Here is an 18,636-nt window from a genome sequence, read left to right as displayed (position 1 = left end):
TCTTGAGTTTATTTTCATTCCAGTAGGAATCCCGAATGGCAAATAGCCGCTGGACACGAGAGCACGAGGGTCAAGCCGGGACCGACACTCTACACCTCAACAATTTGTTGACGAGGATCAACTTTTATCAGTGAAGGGAAACCGTGTTCAGCGAACAATATGTTATATTAAGACTATACACTGCTTAAGACCCTCACAAAAATAACTATAATTCTATAAGAGATTTTAGAAGATTACAGCAAAAATGTAAACTAATAGGACTATCCTGTATGAATATTATAATGATACCATAGGAGATAAAATACTATGAAATTCCATTATGTCAACTGAGTACCATACACTTTAAATCCCTACAAGGATATTACAGGGATATTGTAGTGATTTTTCGCTAGGGGAATTACACACCTGACATGATGCAATTTGAGCATTAAATAGTCTAAAATGTTAACATCATCACACATCACCCCAAAAAACTTCCAGTAGGCTGAAGGCTACAGCTACAGGATGGCTCGAGTGTTGCAGAAAGCGTAGTTGAACAGTTTTGGAGATCCACATTTTGTTTTTTCAGAGGCATGCCTAGATTCTTTTGTTTTATTGTTTTTCAATTTGCATGTGCAGGACCTATAGGCAGCATTGTGCCTGCAGTGATGAACCATTTAAATAAATTAATATCAGACGTCGAAAAGTGATACACATCCACAGCACAGGTACAGGCGTGAAGACTGCTAGGCTTAACTGCAGTTAGAAAAAAAAATCAGGTGGCGCACAAAATTGGATTCAAAAGTTCTTCATAATAATTTCCTTACAATTTAACTGAAACTTGTAGATAGATTTTGTAAGCATCCTTCATCAGAGTGTAAATGTAAAAGTTACACCAGCTCTTATGTTTTCAGAACAATTTAACTTTGAGATTAGTAATGGATTTTGATTCTACACGTTGTTTTTTCCCCCCATCTCATAAATCCTATTTAATATAAAGATGTGCTAATTTTAGGGGCCTCGTTGTCAAAAGTACAAGACTTGTAACAGGCCATACACAATAAGAGCAGTGATGTGTCAAGTAAACATGCTATTTGTTAAGTGTTACAGAGCCACACCAAAGAAATTACTTAAAACCTGCATATTTTATACAAAAAAGACTTGGAGAACAACATACATCACCATAAGTAATTTATTTGATGTGATAGACAGATAAAGGTAAACTACTTAATAAATTATATTAATCTGTAAGTGCTTCCCCACAGAGAAAGAAAAACGGTAACAAGGAAATATGAGAACATGAAAAACATACAGTATATAACTCTTAACACATATCAGCAATCAGGGCAGGCCATGTAACTTGTACAAAACTTGCACTATGTAAACTATAGGGATAACATTCTGGTCAGGCCATTCACATTCTAACTGATGAGAAAATTTAATAAATTAACACAAACAGTATTGATGGAAATGTTTGGTAAATGAATCATTACAGTATAAGTAAATGTTTTAATTTTTGATTATCACTGCTTTGACATGTATCTATTTCTATCCACAACAGAAACAAAGACAGAAACAAACGATTAGTTTGGGCACTGAATGGAATAGTTGTGCGTGTGTCAGAACTGCAGACGCAAAATACAAACAGCTATTTTGTGCAAATTCCCCATGAACATCAATGAATGATTTCCAAGAAAACATAACAAGTACACCAACACAGGATAAGGCTTGACAATTCTAAGATTTTTACATGTTTTGGCAAAACTTGGAAGAAATTTTTTTTTACCCATGTGCGGACCTCAAGTCAAGGAAAGGGGAAAAAAAACAAAAGGGAAAAAATTAAGCAGAGTGGATCTCCATGTCTCAGTCTCTCTTGTAGTGTTTACACTATGCATATCCATTGTGAAGACAGTGTGCGACTCCATTACTCCTCTTGCTTCTTGAGGAAAAACTGCAGCGCCGAGTCCCACTGATCTCTTGGAAAGCGGTTCGACAACTCACAGTAATCCAGTGGCTGGGAAGCTTTGTATGGGAGACAGAGAAGAGCAATTATACTGCGTGAACAACAGAAATTCTTGATCGTTTTAAAACAGAATTCAGAATTTCACAGAACGAGCCCTTATTAAATAATTTGTCCAACAGCATTCATGCGCTGAGAGGCATTCATGGCATTGTTATCGCATAATACTCAAGTACATCACTTATAGGCTCCATTACATTTTGTTCAAGTACTACTGAAAAGAGATCGGAGGAGCTGCGAGTCAAAAACATCAATTTTTAGGTGAGATGCAACACTTTTTCAAGCCAATGCAATTTACAGAGTTAAAAAAAAATGTGAAATTTACAATACATTCTTTTTTTTTTGTTGTGCTTGATAAATTTACCAGAATAACTTACCACCTTGCTTTGCTTTATTGTGTGGATCTTTCTCACTTGAGGCACAGTCCTAAGGGAATTAAGATTTAGAGTAATTAAATAATGCAGCCTTACACTAAAGAACCAATACTATATTTTGGCATAATTTTACAGCTACTACTACAAAAATTCTTCTCTCCGGTAATTTACATAACAAACTACATTTTCTCAGCAAAAAGCGGGACAAACAATCATAGATCAAATTGTTTTACTCCGAGGAATGCTCTTGAGGTTAACTCAACAATGTGGGCATCAGGGCAGGACACCATGCATTACTGCTTTGTTTGAAAGAAATGACAATAGCTTGTCTCCCTTTGAATGAAAGTTAATCTGTGTCTAAACAGTGGTGGTTGCAGAACAGTGAGGGGCATGTTGTCAGAGGGAGATGAAGGAGACAAGCTGTTTACTGGCAGCTGAACCAGTGGCAGGTAAATCCACTGTGGAGGAAGCCATCTATCTTTGTAAAAGCCCCGGCTGTTATATGTTCACCAGGAATGAGATGAACAAGCTGATATCAGCCAGTGCAGAGGACTGAGGGTTTTTTAACCTATGATGTGATGTGAAAGATGTGCTGAAATTCATACTTGGATATTTTATTTACACATTTGCAAATCATGGAATTCTTCAGTTATGGTGTGAGTGTGCATGTGTGTAGGTATATGTGTAAACCTTAACAGATTTACCTGAATGAATGTAGCTAGCAGCACACAGCTCATCTCCTGCTGCAGGATGACCTTGTTCTGGGGGTTGTTATAGCAGGCCGAGATGAGGGAGGGGAAGAGCACTCTGATGAGGCGCGGGTGGCTGAAGTACCGGAAGGGCAGCTGACACAGTTTCTGCAGCACGCTGGGCTGCCGGCCAGACTGCACTATCACCTGGAACACACACAGAGCAGGGCCAGTCAGTCAGTCAGCCGGCCAGGCAGCCAGTCAGTGGCACTGCTGCTTGTAAATCACCGCCCTGCGCCCCTCCCACATGTAAATCTGCCACTAAAACAACACACAAACAGCCATTAGGAGGAGAACTGGAGGGCACAGCCTCCCACCACACAATTACAGGCTATAAAACACAATGATGGGATGTTTTGTTCTTCCTTTGTACCACCAGCACCACTGTTGTGAAATAGGGGGAAATGAGAAATATGGATGAAAGTACCTTGATGTCATTATAGTTAAAATTTCACTTTTGCCGCTGTGAGACGTGGAATCAGACTCGGTGCAAAAGCCTATTTCTGTCCCGCAGGAGTGCAGATCAGGTTGAGAGGGCACTCACAGTGCAAGAGGGGTGCAAGGGGGTGGGGTGGGGGGTGAAAGGCAGGGTGAGCGAACCTCCGCCGCAGCCCGGCCACCCCCACTTTAAGAAATGAGCAATACCATTAATGGAATTTTCACCCTGCCGACATCCTGCTCCCCTTCACCACAGCCCGTCAATCACACACCATCACATCCGGGCCACCAATATTAAAACCAAATCACTCCCAGCCTCATTTGATTAGAAGGGGGACTGGTCCAAAGGAAGGGGTCCCGGCCTAATGCTCTGGGCATCTCCCCTGAGCCTGGGAAGACCATCAGCGCTCCTTTGAGAGCCAGGGGGTCAGCACAGTAAATCCTGGCTGAAAAAACACCCCACTGCTTTACAGGTACAGCCAACGGGACTGGGGCTCAACCCCAATGGAAACCAGAAGGGCGAGGTGAGGTCCCCCGGACACTGTGGCATAAATTTACAGGATTTACAAGATTTTAAAAATACACTTCGTAATACTCCTCCGTTGCGTTCTCCTTTGATAATGCACTCCGAGTTTTAACAGCAAGATAAACAAAGTGATAATTCACTGCTTTTATCAGTTCAAGGTGAAGCTTCTCAAAGCTGCCCTCTACAGCAGCGTTCAAAGGGCCGCAAAACCGTGCCATTTCCTATTATCATTTGTTTGAAGAACGCACATTGGCCAGGTCAAACACTCTGCTGAAACAGGTCTACGCAAAATAATACTTGAATGGATTATAGATGCTTAAAAATATGACGAGCACTGAATTTGTGTTAACTTGCAAATGATGTGTTCATTTTTTAAGTTGTTTAGGTTCTAGCAAGATAAATCAACCACAGCTCAGCTAGTTGAATATTTCAAATTATGGTCAAATTTATTTTTGCTGTGGTCTGTATTAAAGAGCAAATGTACAGCACCGAACGAAGGAATACATGACCAAGATGAGCCGATACTGTGAATATGCGTGCATAACAATGGGAGAGCAATGGTTTCCCTGACCCAATAAGTGTTTTTCACAAAGGAATGTTGGACTAACTGGACAAATTCATCCACTGAAGGAAGAGGAAAAAAAAAGGAAGGAAGGCTCTGGATGTTTTCAAAAGCAGAGCTGCTTATTTTCAGTGCGTGTAGTTTCAGCATTTTGATACTACTTTTCACTAAATCCTAGATCATCTTATTTATCTTCTCCGTTGCAACACGGCCCAAAGACAAACTGGCAACCGGGTGCTCATAAATTTAGGCTACTGAATTAAGAAAGTCAAAACCATGGTTCAGCAGAAAGGTAAAAAAAAAATGCATTTGTTCTTGTGGATTCTTGTGCTGCTGAATATTATAATCCAGAACATTTATGGTTTAGGTATCATAATTTAACACCATAGTAAGTGTTGGGTGTTTAAGCTCGGGCTCTGAGGAGATCCAACCCACAAATCACCCAGCAATCTCATAATCCTCCACTATGCAGAGTTCCATCTTCAGCTGCCTAAACAAATTGTCCACCCTCAAGTGCCTGATGCAGAAAGACATAAAACAAAGCCTGGTGGCAGCAACGTACTGGAGGTTACAAAGAAACCAAGTCCACTGCCAACTTTCCAGGCCTCTCCCAGGTGAGGAGCAACACCAGTGCTCAGAACAGTGTTTCCAACGAGGGATTATGCCATAGTGTTATTTCTTCCAGTTCAGCTGAAGTATCTGCTCAAACCCTGACATCATGAAAGGAACAACAAGCATCTGAACCCATGCATCAGACCCGAGTATAACGCAGGCCCCGTAAAAAAACTCAAGTGTCTGGCTGCTCTGTTCTTTCTTAAGTTCACGGACCTGGCATTTTAAAACAGGACTGTGTTTTTATGACGCTTCCATTACATAACTTCCTCACTGTCCACAATGACAACAAAGAGTGTGTAAAGTTAATGTTCTGAAACGCAAACAAATTCCTGGGAAAATCCAATGCTGGAGCGGAAACCAAGTTGAAGCAGGTTTAAGAACAGAGGGGGAAAAAAATAAACTAGGCCTTATTCAGACATGCAATAAAGCATAAATCTCAAATACAATAATTAGCCTATGCATGAGGCACCAGCACTGCCAATGAGACAGACTGCAGATTCAGTGCAAAGCAATCTTATTAATGTCTTCCTGAACAAATTTAATTGGGAATTTGTGATGCGGTACATTTAGAAGAAGGGTGACAATTTTGGATGCGCAGAAGAATCTCTATACATCCTTACGTCTAGACAGCCCAAACACCTCAGGAGGAACCAGCGTCAGAATAGGGCCGTATATCTGACACTTGAATCCACAATATAAACCAGATCCATCATGGTGGAACTGCCTTGCTGATAAGACAGGCACAGCGCACCAGAAGAAGACGCTGCAGTCCACAGACAGCAAAGTAAGTCAAATAGCTCTTTAGTGCTACCTCACAACATTTACAATGGCTTATTGAGACGTGCACTGGATGCTATGTAAATTGCCTTGGGACAATTGGACGCTGGCGACGCAGACATTGATATAGTCACCCCAACTTGACTTTTAAGGCGATTGTCAATTGCCTTAAAAACCCATAAAAACCTGGTGTTTACACAATAAAGCCTAATAACTCTTTATTTATCTCTATGAGCTGACGCTGTCATTCCATCCTAGATCCCACCGCTGATAGTTCTGCTGTGAAACTATCCTGACTATGGTATTATAGACAAATGGAAACTCCTCACTGAAAGGTTTATGGGGATAAAAATGTCCTCAACTTCACTTAAGTCAGTTGGACCTGCGTTCACCCTTGAAGCAGAGTGTAAATCATCTACCGAGCTAACAATCAAGCTCTCTCCTGCCAGTCAGTGGAGAGTGTGTCTGTCTGTGTCTCTCTCCCTCTGTTTACTCTGCTGGGTGATACAGAGTGTGCATTCCCCAGCGCTGGCTCCCTATGGTCTGCACGAGCCACACTTACCCTGGAGGCAGTGAGGGCTTGGTTGTCTTGGCAGTAATGGACTGTTGAAGGGAGCGTTTCAACATCAGGTTAACAGGAATTACAGGCCCAGAGCTTGGCTTGGGCCTGCAGGGCAGAGGAAACGCCCTCGTAGAGAATGGGAAGGAGAGGAATGACCCCACAGATAAGGCTGAGCTCTGGAGATGTGTGTGTGTGTGTGTGTGTGTAGGATGTTCGGTCTAGAGACGATCCATAGCTCATGAGACGCTCGCTAGTATAAAGAAAACAAGTTCCTGAAATACAGTATAGCAAAGCAAGGAGGAATTCAGCAGTTAATCTCAGGAGTCAATCTGGGGAAAATGTAATTATCCCATTACATTAAAAATTTTCCATACTCTACCTGAAATAAGATCTGCTTGAATACCTCTGTGCGTGCGTGCGTGTGTGTGAGGGGATTGGAGAGGGGGGGGAAGACAGTGCTTGTGTGTGTGTGTGTGTGTGTGTAGCTCACAGTGCCTGCGTGTGTGTGGCCATTTTCCATTTATTGAGAGAGCAAAGTTTTCTTAAGACCCCTACACTCCAGTCAAATTGCCTTTTTCAGAAAGCAAGCAGGAGTCAGGTGGGTTAACATGTCAACAGTTTACAATTACAGTTCCGTCAGCTCAAAGAATCCACAGATCATCACCAAGGATGATTCACAAATGAATCACTGTATTTAAGAGTAGAAAGGCAAGTGAGATTACCGGTACATATCTCTTCAGGGGAAAAGGAAGTACAGTAACATGTCAGTTACAGAATAGGTTTCGTTTGTCCTGCTTTTTTGTGGAACGGTCTCCATGGATCCACCCAACAGACAATGAAGCATATGGCTACATGGCTCAATGGCCCCCATGAGCAGAACCACACTTGAAAAACACACAAGACTGCATATGTCACTCGCCCAATGGCTTTTTGTATGACAAGGTGAATTATTCATGCCCCCAGAACAGAGGGAATACATCACTACGTATAGTGCTGCTTCAAAGTTCTGCTTTTTATGAGCAGCCTTATTTCTAGAGCACATATATAAACAAAAGCTGGTGTGCCGACAGTGAATCAGCAGTCTCTGCGACCGCATGGGCCCTGGGTCGGGCTGCTTTTGTGTTCTGCCAATGCTTACATTAGCTTGAGAAAAGCTCAAGCTGCTCTAAATATTCCCCTTAGCACCATCCATCTTGGTGCGGAACTGCATGGACACATTCCAGGAACTGGACCACTGGCAAGGATCAACTCTGTATGTGGAGTTTGTGTGGGATCTTGTTTCCCGACTAATCCATACTCTATAATATAATTTTTTGACTAAATTCTTAAACCTGAAAGTAGGTTAGGACTTTTTTCATTGTTTCTCAAAAGCTTTCCCATAGGCAGTGCCCAGTCTGCGAATGAAGGACAGATCTTTGCATTGGGCCGCTGCAAATGGCACTTGATTTAAAAAAAAAAAGAAAAAAAAAAAGCCAGATACAGTCAAGCATGGCTGCTCTGTTAACTTCGCTGTGAGTGTACAAAGCCGAATCATCTGTCACCCCCTTAATTCAATCATCAGTCCTCATTCAATTATCCAATATAATATGCAAACCAGATCTAGAATGACCAACAAATGCTAATTCTGTACATCAGAATAATTAAATTGGATGGGAGCAGAGGGGGAGAGCTGAACTGCCATAAAGCGGAGGTGGATCCTTTAATTAGAACTAAAAAAAATCTGTCAAATTAGAATCGGTAATCAGCCTATAAATTGTTGCGATGGGGGTTGACCGCAGCTGTGAGGACATGAATGACGTAGCAGAGGTTTGAGACTGAAGCTGCTGGCTGCTGCCTGTGTGGGTCAGGCTTGACATAATCAAAGCCCAGCCAACTGTAGCACGGCTAATCAGGGGCCCGGTAGACGGGCCATGCATGACAGCCAATTACACAGCAGCCAAGTCTGCTCCATCACATCCTGCTCACTTCCACAGAGCCCCCTAAGTAGTTGTAACACCAGGACTTGCACACTGCCTGGCTTTACCAGGAGGGAACAATGGGTCACTCTCCGGGACAATAGACGACACACAGACCAAAGGCAGAAAGATGCCAAGGCATGAATCTTTAAACAGGTGCTTTTTGTTACAATTATAGCAACAGCAAAAACTACACCCTTTCTCTTACAAATAATACATGAGCAGAACAATAGTAAGATGATATTACTGGGATGCACAGATTAAAAAGGACGCTTTTTGCAACTGAAAAAGTCAAATGTAATTGAAGAAGTAATAAATGTTTACAGTGGTTATGGTTCTGTTGAAGAAAAACATTTAAATTAATTAAATGTCAGTACAGGTTCAAGCTGCTTTACCTGGTTGTCAGGGTGGTTAACGGTGAAGTAGCCCACACAGATGATGACTTCGTGCAGCAGCTCTTCAGAGGAATGCTGGGTACAGTACCAGAGTAAGGAGCTGACAATGTGGCGGAAAGCCAGAGACAGGCCCTCGGCTCCTAGAACGGACTGAAACAACACAGACAAAGAACATCAGTGTGTACTACAACAGCACCTCAGGCCTGTGGCTTCACACAAAATTAATCTAAATTAACTGATTACAATTTTATTAAATTAAGCATAAAATGCCTAGAATTGTGATTAAGGAGAGTATAATACATTGATTGATTAATTGCTTGATTTGAATTTATTTAAGTGTCTTGCATTAAAATGCCTGGCCTTCATGGGCCTTTAAGACACTATTAAACACTTAATTTAACAATTAGCACACGCACGCGCGCGCGCGCACACACACACACACACACACAGGTGTAGAGAAGTAAAATAACAGAAAAAAGTAGTAAACAAAGACCAAGCAGCATAATTAAACACAGACCCTCATTTCCAGACCACATCTAAAAAGACCAATAAGGTTGTAAATTTCAGTTTAAGGTAATTTAAAAACACAAGTAGTGTCAGCAGTCCTCCATCATCTATGCATAATTATATCCACGGACATTGATATAGATACATAATAATACATAATAATAATAATACATATGCATATGCTACACAATCTAACGTATCTATTCAGCAATATACAGAAACAATTAACTCATTTCATAGAAAAGGGATTCCCTCAGGTCATCATACAGTAAAACAATGACAATGCAAAATAATAAAAGGCTAGATTTGCTGTATTAAAAGAGATGGATGGGATTTATATGTTTTGCTGGTGGGAACTGATATGGTGTTACAGTATGAGTAATTCAAGTGGGGGTGGGGGATGTCCCACCATAGAAAACCCCAATCCCCCTCAGAGACAAGATGATAGCAGCAGTCTACAGACAGTATTTGTTAAACATGTCAGTGTGACAGAGCACCCTAAGGTCATCACGATTCCACTGGAAGTTCGGGTGCGTTAGCATTGCAAGTAAACACTTCCATAAACACAATACCTGAGACGTTCACTGCTATTTTCAGGCCTCATAACCTACGCATGCTGGCAACATGTCCATCAAACTCACTGCACCATGTAACAACTGTCAAGCTGAGGTGAACAAAGCAATGGCAACAGGGCAGACAAATAGACCTCTGTGTCAGTGAGTGAATATTATGACTGACTTCAAAAGCACGGTCTGTGGAAATAATGGGAAAAAAAGCATATCTGGTTTGAATCTCAAGTTGCACTTGCGCTCCTTTTTCACATCTTTGTGTAGCACAAATTTATTGGAGAGTATTCTACTAAAATGGCAGCACTGTAAAACCCGGTTATTTATATTGCATTTGCCCATTTGAAATTCCCTTCTAAAGCCGTTATTTGTAGCTGATGCTGCAGCAGAGTGAGCTACCGGCCTGCATTCTGATCACCGCACCATCCAGTGCAATACTTATTAGCCAGTGCTGTGAGGTAATGTGAAACACAAGGTGATTACAACTCCCGGCCAAAAAGAAACATTATTTAAAATGTTCATAAAACTCAGGCACTGAAATGCTTTGACCTCCAGCTGTTTTGAATAGCCTGAGTGTGGCGGGTCAGTGAGAGGAAGCCGCTTCAGGGTAATTACCACAAGACATTAAAATAATTAATAACATTCTCACTTCCTCTCACGCCTTTCTGTCTTTGCGGTGACTTAGCACAGTGAAGCTGTCGCCCTCTCCTCATCGGGGTGCGTAATGTACGGCCCTGGGTACAGTGCTAATCACTCCCGGTCCATCCAAACTGCTGACCCACCGGGCTCCTTTCAACCCTAACAACTGACCTGGGGTCAAGGGGCACCCATGTTTATGTCCACAGGTCAGCCTTATCCTGAGGAGAACAACTCCTCTTCTAATAGCTCCTAACAAAGGAACTAGCATCCATCTGATCACGTGCACATAGGATTGTATCCAGGAAGGACAACTGTGATATTTGTGGGCATCTTTATGATAGTCTGCTGTGATATGAGTTTGGCAGTAAATCAAACAGTGAAATGGGACATAGATATCAAGACTTTTACTTACTCTTTCTACTGTTTATTGTTTAATTAGATACCCATTAGTTATTTCTAAGGTAATAGCTATTCCTTTGGTCAGCAAAAACATTATAACTGTTGTAACAGTATTACGGTATTACCCACTATGAATTTCACTCTGTGGAATGTGATGAGCATACTATATCAACAATATAGATGATATGTACAAGAAAACATCAATATCAGATAAATGACTGAAAAGAAAAAAGAAATCTGCATCCTAACTTCTGGACATCAAAGCGCTAAACGTGACTATCTGCTGGACCTATAAGGAATTTGCTATCTGTGTGAGTGAAAAGAGAATGTGTATGGGGTTAGAGTTCATGTTGGATACCTGGAAGGCGGAGAGGTCAAGCAGGGCAAAACTGTTGAGGAAGCGGATGCCTTGCAGAGCCACCTGGATGACCCCAGGGGCGTAGGGTTCCTGAGGACTTTGGGCAGCAGACTCTGGCAAGGAACTGTGCAGCAGGATACAATACAGCGTGTGCACCACTCCCACCAGGTCTGTGGACTGCAGAAGGGCCGTCAATCCAGTTGGGTCCTGGCGCTTGTTGTCAAATATACTGGGAGCGCTGGGAGAGAGAGAGAGAGGAAATGTATGCATGGTCATTCAAATCAGATTTTACAGAACAAAAACAAGACCAACAAAGACAAAAACAACAACTGGGAAGGATGTGATGGAACGCAAGTCATACAATTGATTTTTTGTCAATTAATTCCCCCCTTAATTTACATGTGCATGTACTGCCCACCCCCGACTCATTATATTATGGTCTATGGTTAGAGACACTGCATAGCATTTGGGTCAACTGCAACTGTTGTGAACTGAAGAGCCCTGTTGTCACGCAGCAGAAAGGCCCTGAACCTCAGAGGATGATGGCTGTTCTGTTCGACCTCAATGGCTTCTAGATTTACACATGAGACAAGGGCTTAGAAAATACTTTCCCTTTAGATAGAGATGCTGTCCCGTGAGCACCGCATACCTATTGTATTAAGTGACTTAACTTGTGAAATTCACTGAGTGAGAGTTTGGTTGTAGCTGAAGAGTGGAGCCTGCAAGAAAGTCTACGCTCTGCTCCTCCACGATCACTCCGGGTACAGTAAACATTGTAATGCAATGACGTGAAGCTTGTGGCAATGACTCCATGCTGGCAGATTATACTGAGCTGCCTGACAAGGTGCTGAGTACTCCAGCGCATTTAATCAAGGCCCACCTGATAGGATTCAAGGTGATATGTTTGTTTGGCTCTGACAAGGTGCCACCCTGTTGGTTAAAGGGATTGGTAACATCATCCTGTCAGTGTACATCACATTTTAAGAGCTAAACCTAATCAACCTGGTTGGCATTAGTGTAAGGGATTTCAAACATTTTCATGTTTATGGATTGCTAAAGAGAATTATTCATGCTAAAGAACTCCAAATGACATTTGGGCGGGGAGTTCAAACTGAAAAACTGTCCCATTATTACATTTGATGCAGAACAGAATGGCATTTAATAATCAAAACATGGGATAGTAGTAATCAGGGTAGTCAAGGGTAATTTCAAACAAATTGGAAATCAATTATTTTAAAAATTCTTACGGAATTATTAAACAATTTTTTATTCTGCTGAGGAACCCCTTGAGTGCCTCGGGGCTCACTGTGGCACACACTGAGCAAACTAGATTAGTGCATTTAGCATTCCAGTTGACCATATAATTTTATAAAACTGAAACACCAGCGGAATAGAATTTAGAGAGAAGTAATTAATCGGATAATTGCATAAAAAAAAGAATTAAGTCGCAATGCAGAAGACATCATAATGAAAACCCACAATCTATAGCACAGACAATTTAAGACTACTGCAGCAGCATGAGCTATGATTTGCAGCCATATAGAACGGAGGCTGTGACCTCTGGATGGAACCCACTGTGCATGCTGATACTTGATGTTAGCCAACAGGCTCTGCATGGAAATGTGCTGCTCGGCAGGAACACAGTCTCCTAATGCCATTATAATCCCCTGACACAGCAACTGGCATGGCCGAAATATTCCACAACCCCACTGAGCTTTCTCAGATATGACAGAAAGGGAATCCTGGCAGAACAGAGCTAGTTGGCTGGATTATCTGTGTATTGATAATAACACAAAACAGTGTGCTCATTAAACCTGCAAGGTCTGACACTGTGTTTTCTCACAGATATTCAGTGACACACATAGGCCTAGCTGTCCTCTGCCATGCCGGTGTGAAGCAGCTGGTCATTGTTACAGCAGCACCTAGCAGCTGGCAGCATACAGTAGCACACTGGGTGACAGCGAGTGGGCACTGAAAACACAATCACAGGATCTTGGACCAGTGCGCTGCCAGTAGCACAGAGGTATGGCTGTTATGAAAAAACTTCAATGGCTAGAATTTCTACCTGCTGTACCGATGAAATATCACAATTACAGAATCAAAAGAAAGATGTATAAAATGCATATAGCACGTTCAAATTCTAATTTTAGTGTCACACATGACAACGGACCCCATTTGGCCATGCTGCCATGGTCAGCATTTCTTTTCCTTTTAAGTGAGGAATTGTGGTTCTGATGTCCCTCGGTGTGACTGTGTGCTTAGCCTCTGTCAGCGGCGCCACTGAACCTCTCTGAGTGGAGGTCACCCTAGCACACGTGGGTGGGCTCCCCCTGCGCTGCGGGCTAAGGTTTATGGTGAGTGACAGAGCGCTGGGGTCAAGTAGATGCCTATCTCTATCTGCAGTAACGACGACTTGGCCAGCTAGCTGACTGCAGGAAACGACCTGCTGGCTGATTGCAGCGCGGCCACAGTCTTTGTTTGAGTAACCATGAGCCCCGTCTTTATGGAACCTTCTGACATTTAAGAACTGACAGTGACTCACTCTCTGTCATTAAACACACAGAGGTGTGTGTGTGTGTGTATGTGTGTAAGAGAGAGATCACAGGGATGTCTAAGGTCAGTAAAGGAGTAAGAGACATGCTCACCGTCCAGTCACAGCGAAGCACAGCTTACACATGCCGTGCAGCAGAGCCGAGGCCTGCTGGAGGAAGGCAGACATCTTGGGACATTCGTCTACGGGACCTTGGATCGACAGGAAGCACCCATACAGCTTGTCAATCAAACCCATGTTCACTACATAGCTGGAAGAAACACAAAACAGAGCAAAAGCATGCAGTGATTTTTATGCTTTATTATTTTCCCAATGTTAAAATAGAAACTGACTGAAAATTCTTCTCTAAAACTCATTTCACATGGACAAACAAAGGCCTTTACTGTGCGTACCTCCACAGCACTGCAGTTGAAATCAGATATCTCACCTAAGCCCTCCACCCCCCGGTATTACTGTGATATCCCCAATTTGTCTTTGCCAATGACAGGTCTCATGATCATGTTCCCTGTACTCTTTCAGCCACAAATCACCGCTAATAGTGTCATTAGAGGGCTGCTGTGGCCCCTGTGCCAGACCAGCTCTGGGCCCTCGACAGTCTTCTGACCTGGGGCCATCTTCTTACAGCTCAGGTATGCCTGGCCCTCCCCTGCTCAGCTCAGACACCCCTAGCTTAGGAAAATCTAGAGAGCACCACAGCTGTCAATCGAGACCTCCAAGAGATGTGGATCGTGAAGTAGCCATCCACTGTTCCTCCGTGTCTTGTCACTACCTTCATTCCTGCTTCATTCGCATACCTTTTTTTGTTAGAACTGTCACTCAGAGTGAGGTCCTCTCAAAGCAGGCGATTACGCCCGTTTTCAACCTCCACAACAGGTCATCTGACACTTGAACCACAGCCCATTGTTTTGACTTCATCCTCTTCCACAGCTTTACCTGAGTTGAAAGGAACTTTCGTCACACTGACTGCTATGCTAAATGCCGGCTCTCTGTTTGAGAAACTGCTTCAACGGTGGTCAGTCTCGCCCCTGTGTGTCTCATCATATGAGCCACATGCATTTATAACATTTATGACAATGGTAGGGGATGAGAGCACTGAAAAGTGAATTGAGCAAGTGGTAATGAGAAGAAAGGAAATGGCGCTCTCCTTTCTGTGTGATCTATAGTTTGGAATAATGGGAGAGTGTTGCAAAAGCTAAAAATGTTTTGATCTTTTGTCCTTCCTCACTAACATATACATTACGCGAGGCAGTTGAGGTAAATCTTCTGCTCCTTCTAGGGATTACCAGTCTGACGACACCATTTTTCTCAGGCCCTCCCCTGTCTCCAGGGTTACGACTAGGTCAGTGGATGAGAGTGGTGGGCCTGTGCAGCTGCTCTGACCAGATGAATCATAGCTTGTGGGAGGGTTGGTGGAAAGACTCCACTCTTCCTCAAGGCTTCGGCGGCTGGGCCTGCCTTTCCTCACAGCCCACATTTCCCCAACATAGCCCCGACTCCTACAGCCCAGACCCTCACGTCTGCTCAAAAGCCAGGTTCAAGGGGACCGTCCAAAGCTTTAGGAGTGTTCTTTGTTTATGCTGCCTTGTAGCCCCTGTGGAAACAGATTTGACTTCAAATGCGGAGCTGAATGTGTGAAAAAAGTACAAGTTGGAAGGATGCCAGAATACATCCTCACTCTCACACTACTCCCATTCTAACAAGAAACCAGTTGGACCATTTCCAAGAGATCTGACATTTTGTCAGCCTATTCTTTACATAAGGCATGCTGCTGAGGAAATCAGAGGTTGACCAACTCTCAACCCAGTGAAGAGGAGTGGAGGAGGGATATACTAAAGGAGGTAAAAAGGTCACGAGAGGAGAGAAAGTGGTGCTATGAAGGAGGAGGAGAGCAGTGTGATAGTAGGATGGGGAGGAGAGTACCTGATTAGGTCATGTGCACGAGTGTTGAAGGACTCTGAGCTCTTGGACTTGGCATCTGGGGAGCAGATCCGCACGTTTTCGCTTTGACCATACTCAGAGATATGGGGCCAGAGGAACCCCAGGATGGTGGCACTGATCTGCAGCAGGCCTGTGGTCAAGCCCTCAAACACCTGTTTGTTCACACTGCGCCCGAAGATGGACTTGTCCTCATCTGGCACATACAGCTGAGGAATGATGAGAAGCAAAGACTCTTTAGAAACTTGGTTAAAATGCTATTTTTAAACAAGGTAGCCTATACCAAGCAACTATTTAACCTGTCATATGCATCACCAAGTTCTTTTCTCATCTAACAAACCATGACACTGACAGATTCCAGTAGAAATGTGACAGCATCCAGATGCCATTAGACACAGTATCCACAAAGAGTAGGGAGACAAACAAAAGACAGGACCATTTAAACCTAAGCATGTATTTTAAATGCCATCCAATTAACCCAGGGGCAGAAAATAATATATGGCCTGCTTTTGTTTATCAGTGCAGGCTCTTTCCACCTAGTTGGTACATGATCCAGTGAGGCATAAATAACCCCAGGTTTGTTAGTTTATTATTCATCAGCTCCAGCCCATAAATTGGTGGTTAACAATCAGTGTGACACTGCGACTGGTGAGGTGCCAGCATGGTGGCATATGAGAGCTGTCTGAGGTATTCCCTCAGCCACACAGATGACAAACAGAAGGCAAAAAAATAAAAAAAACAGAACAAAAAACACTGGTGCAAACAAGGAAGGTGTTCCATGTTTGCTGCACTATAAACCTGCTATATGCTAGATGACTGACCTGCTATATGACAGAGAGTGGGCTAATACAGAAGCCCATAGGAAAACAGAGGATCAAGATAGAGGATAAACAGGGGATCACTTGTCTGGATTTGCTTTTCCAGAAAAATTACATGAAAACATACAAGTAGAGGTCCGGATTTAAGATATAGTGAGACCGTTCAATACGGAAAACCCTGCTTGGGTAAAACCATCTCATTTACTCTAATGGTTAGGGTGCATGCTGACAGCGTAGGTAAATCCACCAACATTCTCCACAAATCTAATTAAAAGGGGGACATGCTCAGACAGCAGTGCTACCCCCACTCACCCGCTCTCTTGCTTACACACACACACACACACACACACACAAATGCATGACAGAACATAGACAGACAACAAACATAGACAACAACAAAACATGATAACAAATGCAGAGCTGTGTGAAAATATAAAATCTTAAAACAATTCATGAAAGAGGGGGTGAGTAGGTGCGTGAATAATTGTTGAGGCCCATTCTTTATCAGCATCTAACTCATGGAGAAAAGTTAGTTTGTCTCCTGCGGTGCTGTTGGATATGTCAGTCATCAGAGCAGCTGCTGGGATATGTTTTATATAAACTGAAGCATACAGGCTAACCTCTCCCTGCGTGCCCTCAGGAAATATGACTGCTTTGGATTGGAACTCGGGACTGGAGAAGGAAGCCCCAGTAGAGTTCATGCATGTACCACAGCCCCATGTCTGTGCCTTGTCCCGTCTGTGCTGTGAGTGTAGGCGGCCCCGGCCAGCCGCCACCGTTAGATGTTTGGAGTGGGCTGATGTTTACAGTCCCTCTTACAGAGTGCTGAAGGATATGGGCTGACATGTTCGCCGCCATGCTGCCTGCCTGACTGACTGCACTCTCACATTCCCTCAGTCCAGAAGCATCTGTAGTGCGGTTGGGCAAAGGGTTTGTTACTCGCTGGCGTGTGTCTCGCTCTGTCTTTTATTAACACTGTGCTAGGAGCAGACACCGGCGAAAAGGCAGCGGTTTCTCAGGACTTAAACCACTGTGTATCAACAGAGGAATTTATAGCAAAACAAAGAAGGGTTAACAAAAGAGGCTAGTTCTATGTGTGGGTAGGAGAGAAATACTCAAGGTAATCTGATAATGCATTTGATACCTTCATAAGTATCAAAACAAGTTCAGCATCTCCTGCACATTTACTGCACTTTCTGCCAATTGGAATAATGTTAGCACACGTTTAACACACTAATTACGCCAATATTCATTCTCTTTGAATCAGAAAAGGATTCATGAGCGATTCAATTTATATAGGTCTGGGTGATGTGCTGGGGTGTGTGGACTTACTGTTAGTTGATGTAGCAGCAGGTCCATGAGGAGGGCTATCTTGTTGCTGAACAGCACATAGGAGCAGTTGAGGGGGCAACGGGAACACGCCAGGTTGTAGGTGTTTACAGCAGTACAGAGGGACCTGACACAGAAAGAACGGCAAACCATAATTAATCAAAAGTAAAAAAAAAAAAAACACCTCAAGGCTACTCCCCACACAATTCATAAAAAAAACTACTATTAGGACGTAGGTGTCTAGCCCTGGGCACTGACAAGACTATCTGCAGTCATCAGGAAACCAAACACACTCCTCTGTATTTGTGGTTCCTTAAGGGTGCAGTTTATCTTCACAAGTCAAAAGCATATCTCACTGACAGCGTGAGTAGGGAAGCCGACCTGAGAAATAAAACATTCATATCAACTACTTATGTGGAGACTCCCCTCAACCGGAGCCACCTTCAGAGCAGCTGAGCGCAATCTCAGCTCTATCTTGGCTGAGATGGTGCAGCATTTCCTCCGGAGAGATAAACCCGTTCCTCTCAGCAGCTCCTCACAGCCGCCAGGCAGCGGCCAGTGCTGAGCCAGTCAGCGTGCCTC

General features: G+C 43.2%; 1 protein-coding gene across 2 annotated transcripts in view; it reads right to left on the bottom strand.

Annotated features, from left to right (window-relative positions):
* Positions 1-1,183: 1,183 nt before the first annotated feature.
* Positions 1,184-18,636, bottom strand: part of scaper (S-phase cyclin A-associated protein in the ER) — a 59,884-nt gene continuing 42,431 nt past the window's right edge. For both annotated transcript variants that reach the window (XM_071532148.1, XM_071532149.1), the window contains 8 exons: positions 18,058-18,181; positions 15,893-16,116; positions 14,067-14,222; positions 11,422-11,659; positions 8,953-9,102; positions 3,078-3,269; positions 2,377-2,425; positions 1,184-2,001 (listed from right to left, as the gene is read on the bottom strand). In XM_071532148.1, coding sequence (XP_071388249.1) covers positions 1,904-2,001; positions 2,377-2,425; positions 3,078-3,269; positions 8,953-9,102; positions 11,422-11,659; positions 14,067-14,222; positions 15,893-16,116; positions 18,058-18,181 — 1,231 coding nt within the window. In that variant the 3' untranslated portion in view covers positions 1,184-1,903. The remainder of the gene's footprint in view (positions 2,002-2,376; positions 2,426-3,077; positions 3,270-8,952; positions 9,103-11,421; positions 11,660-14,066; positions 14,223-15,892; positions 16,117-18,057; positions 18,182-18,636) is intronic.

Source organism: Centroberyx affinis, unplaced genomic scaffold (genome assembly GCF_046629955.1).
Source record: "Centroberyx affinis isolate AG114_WGS23_722 - 3 ecotype Tasmania unplaced genomic scaffold, CSIRO-AGI_Caff_v1 ptg002167l_1, whole genome shotgun sequence".
NCBI classification, from domain to species: domain Eukaryota; kingdom Metazoa; phylum Chordata; class Actinopteri; order Beryciformes; family Berycidae; genus Centroberyx; species Centroberyx affinis.
This window is presented reverse-complemented; position numbering and strand designations above follow the sequence as displayed.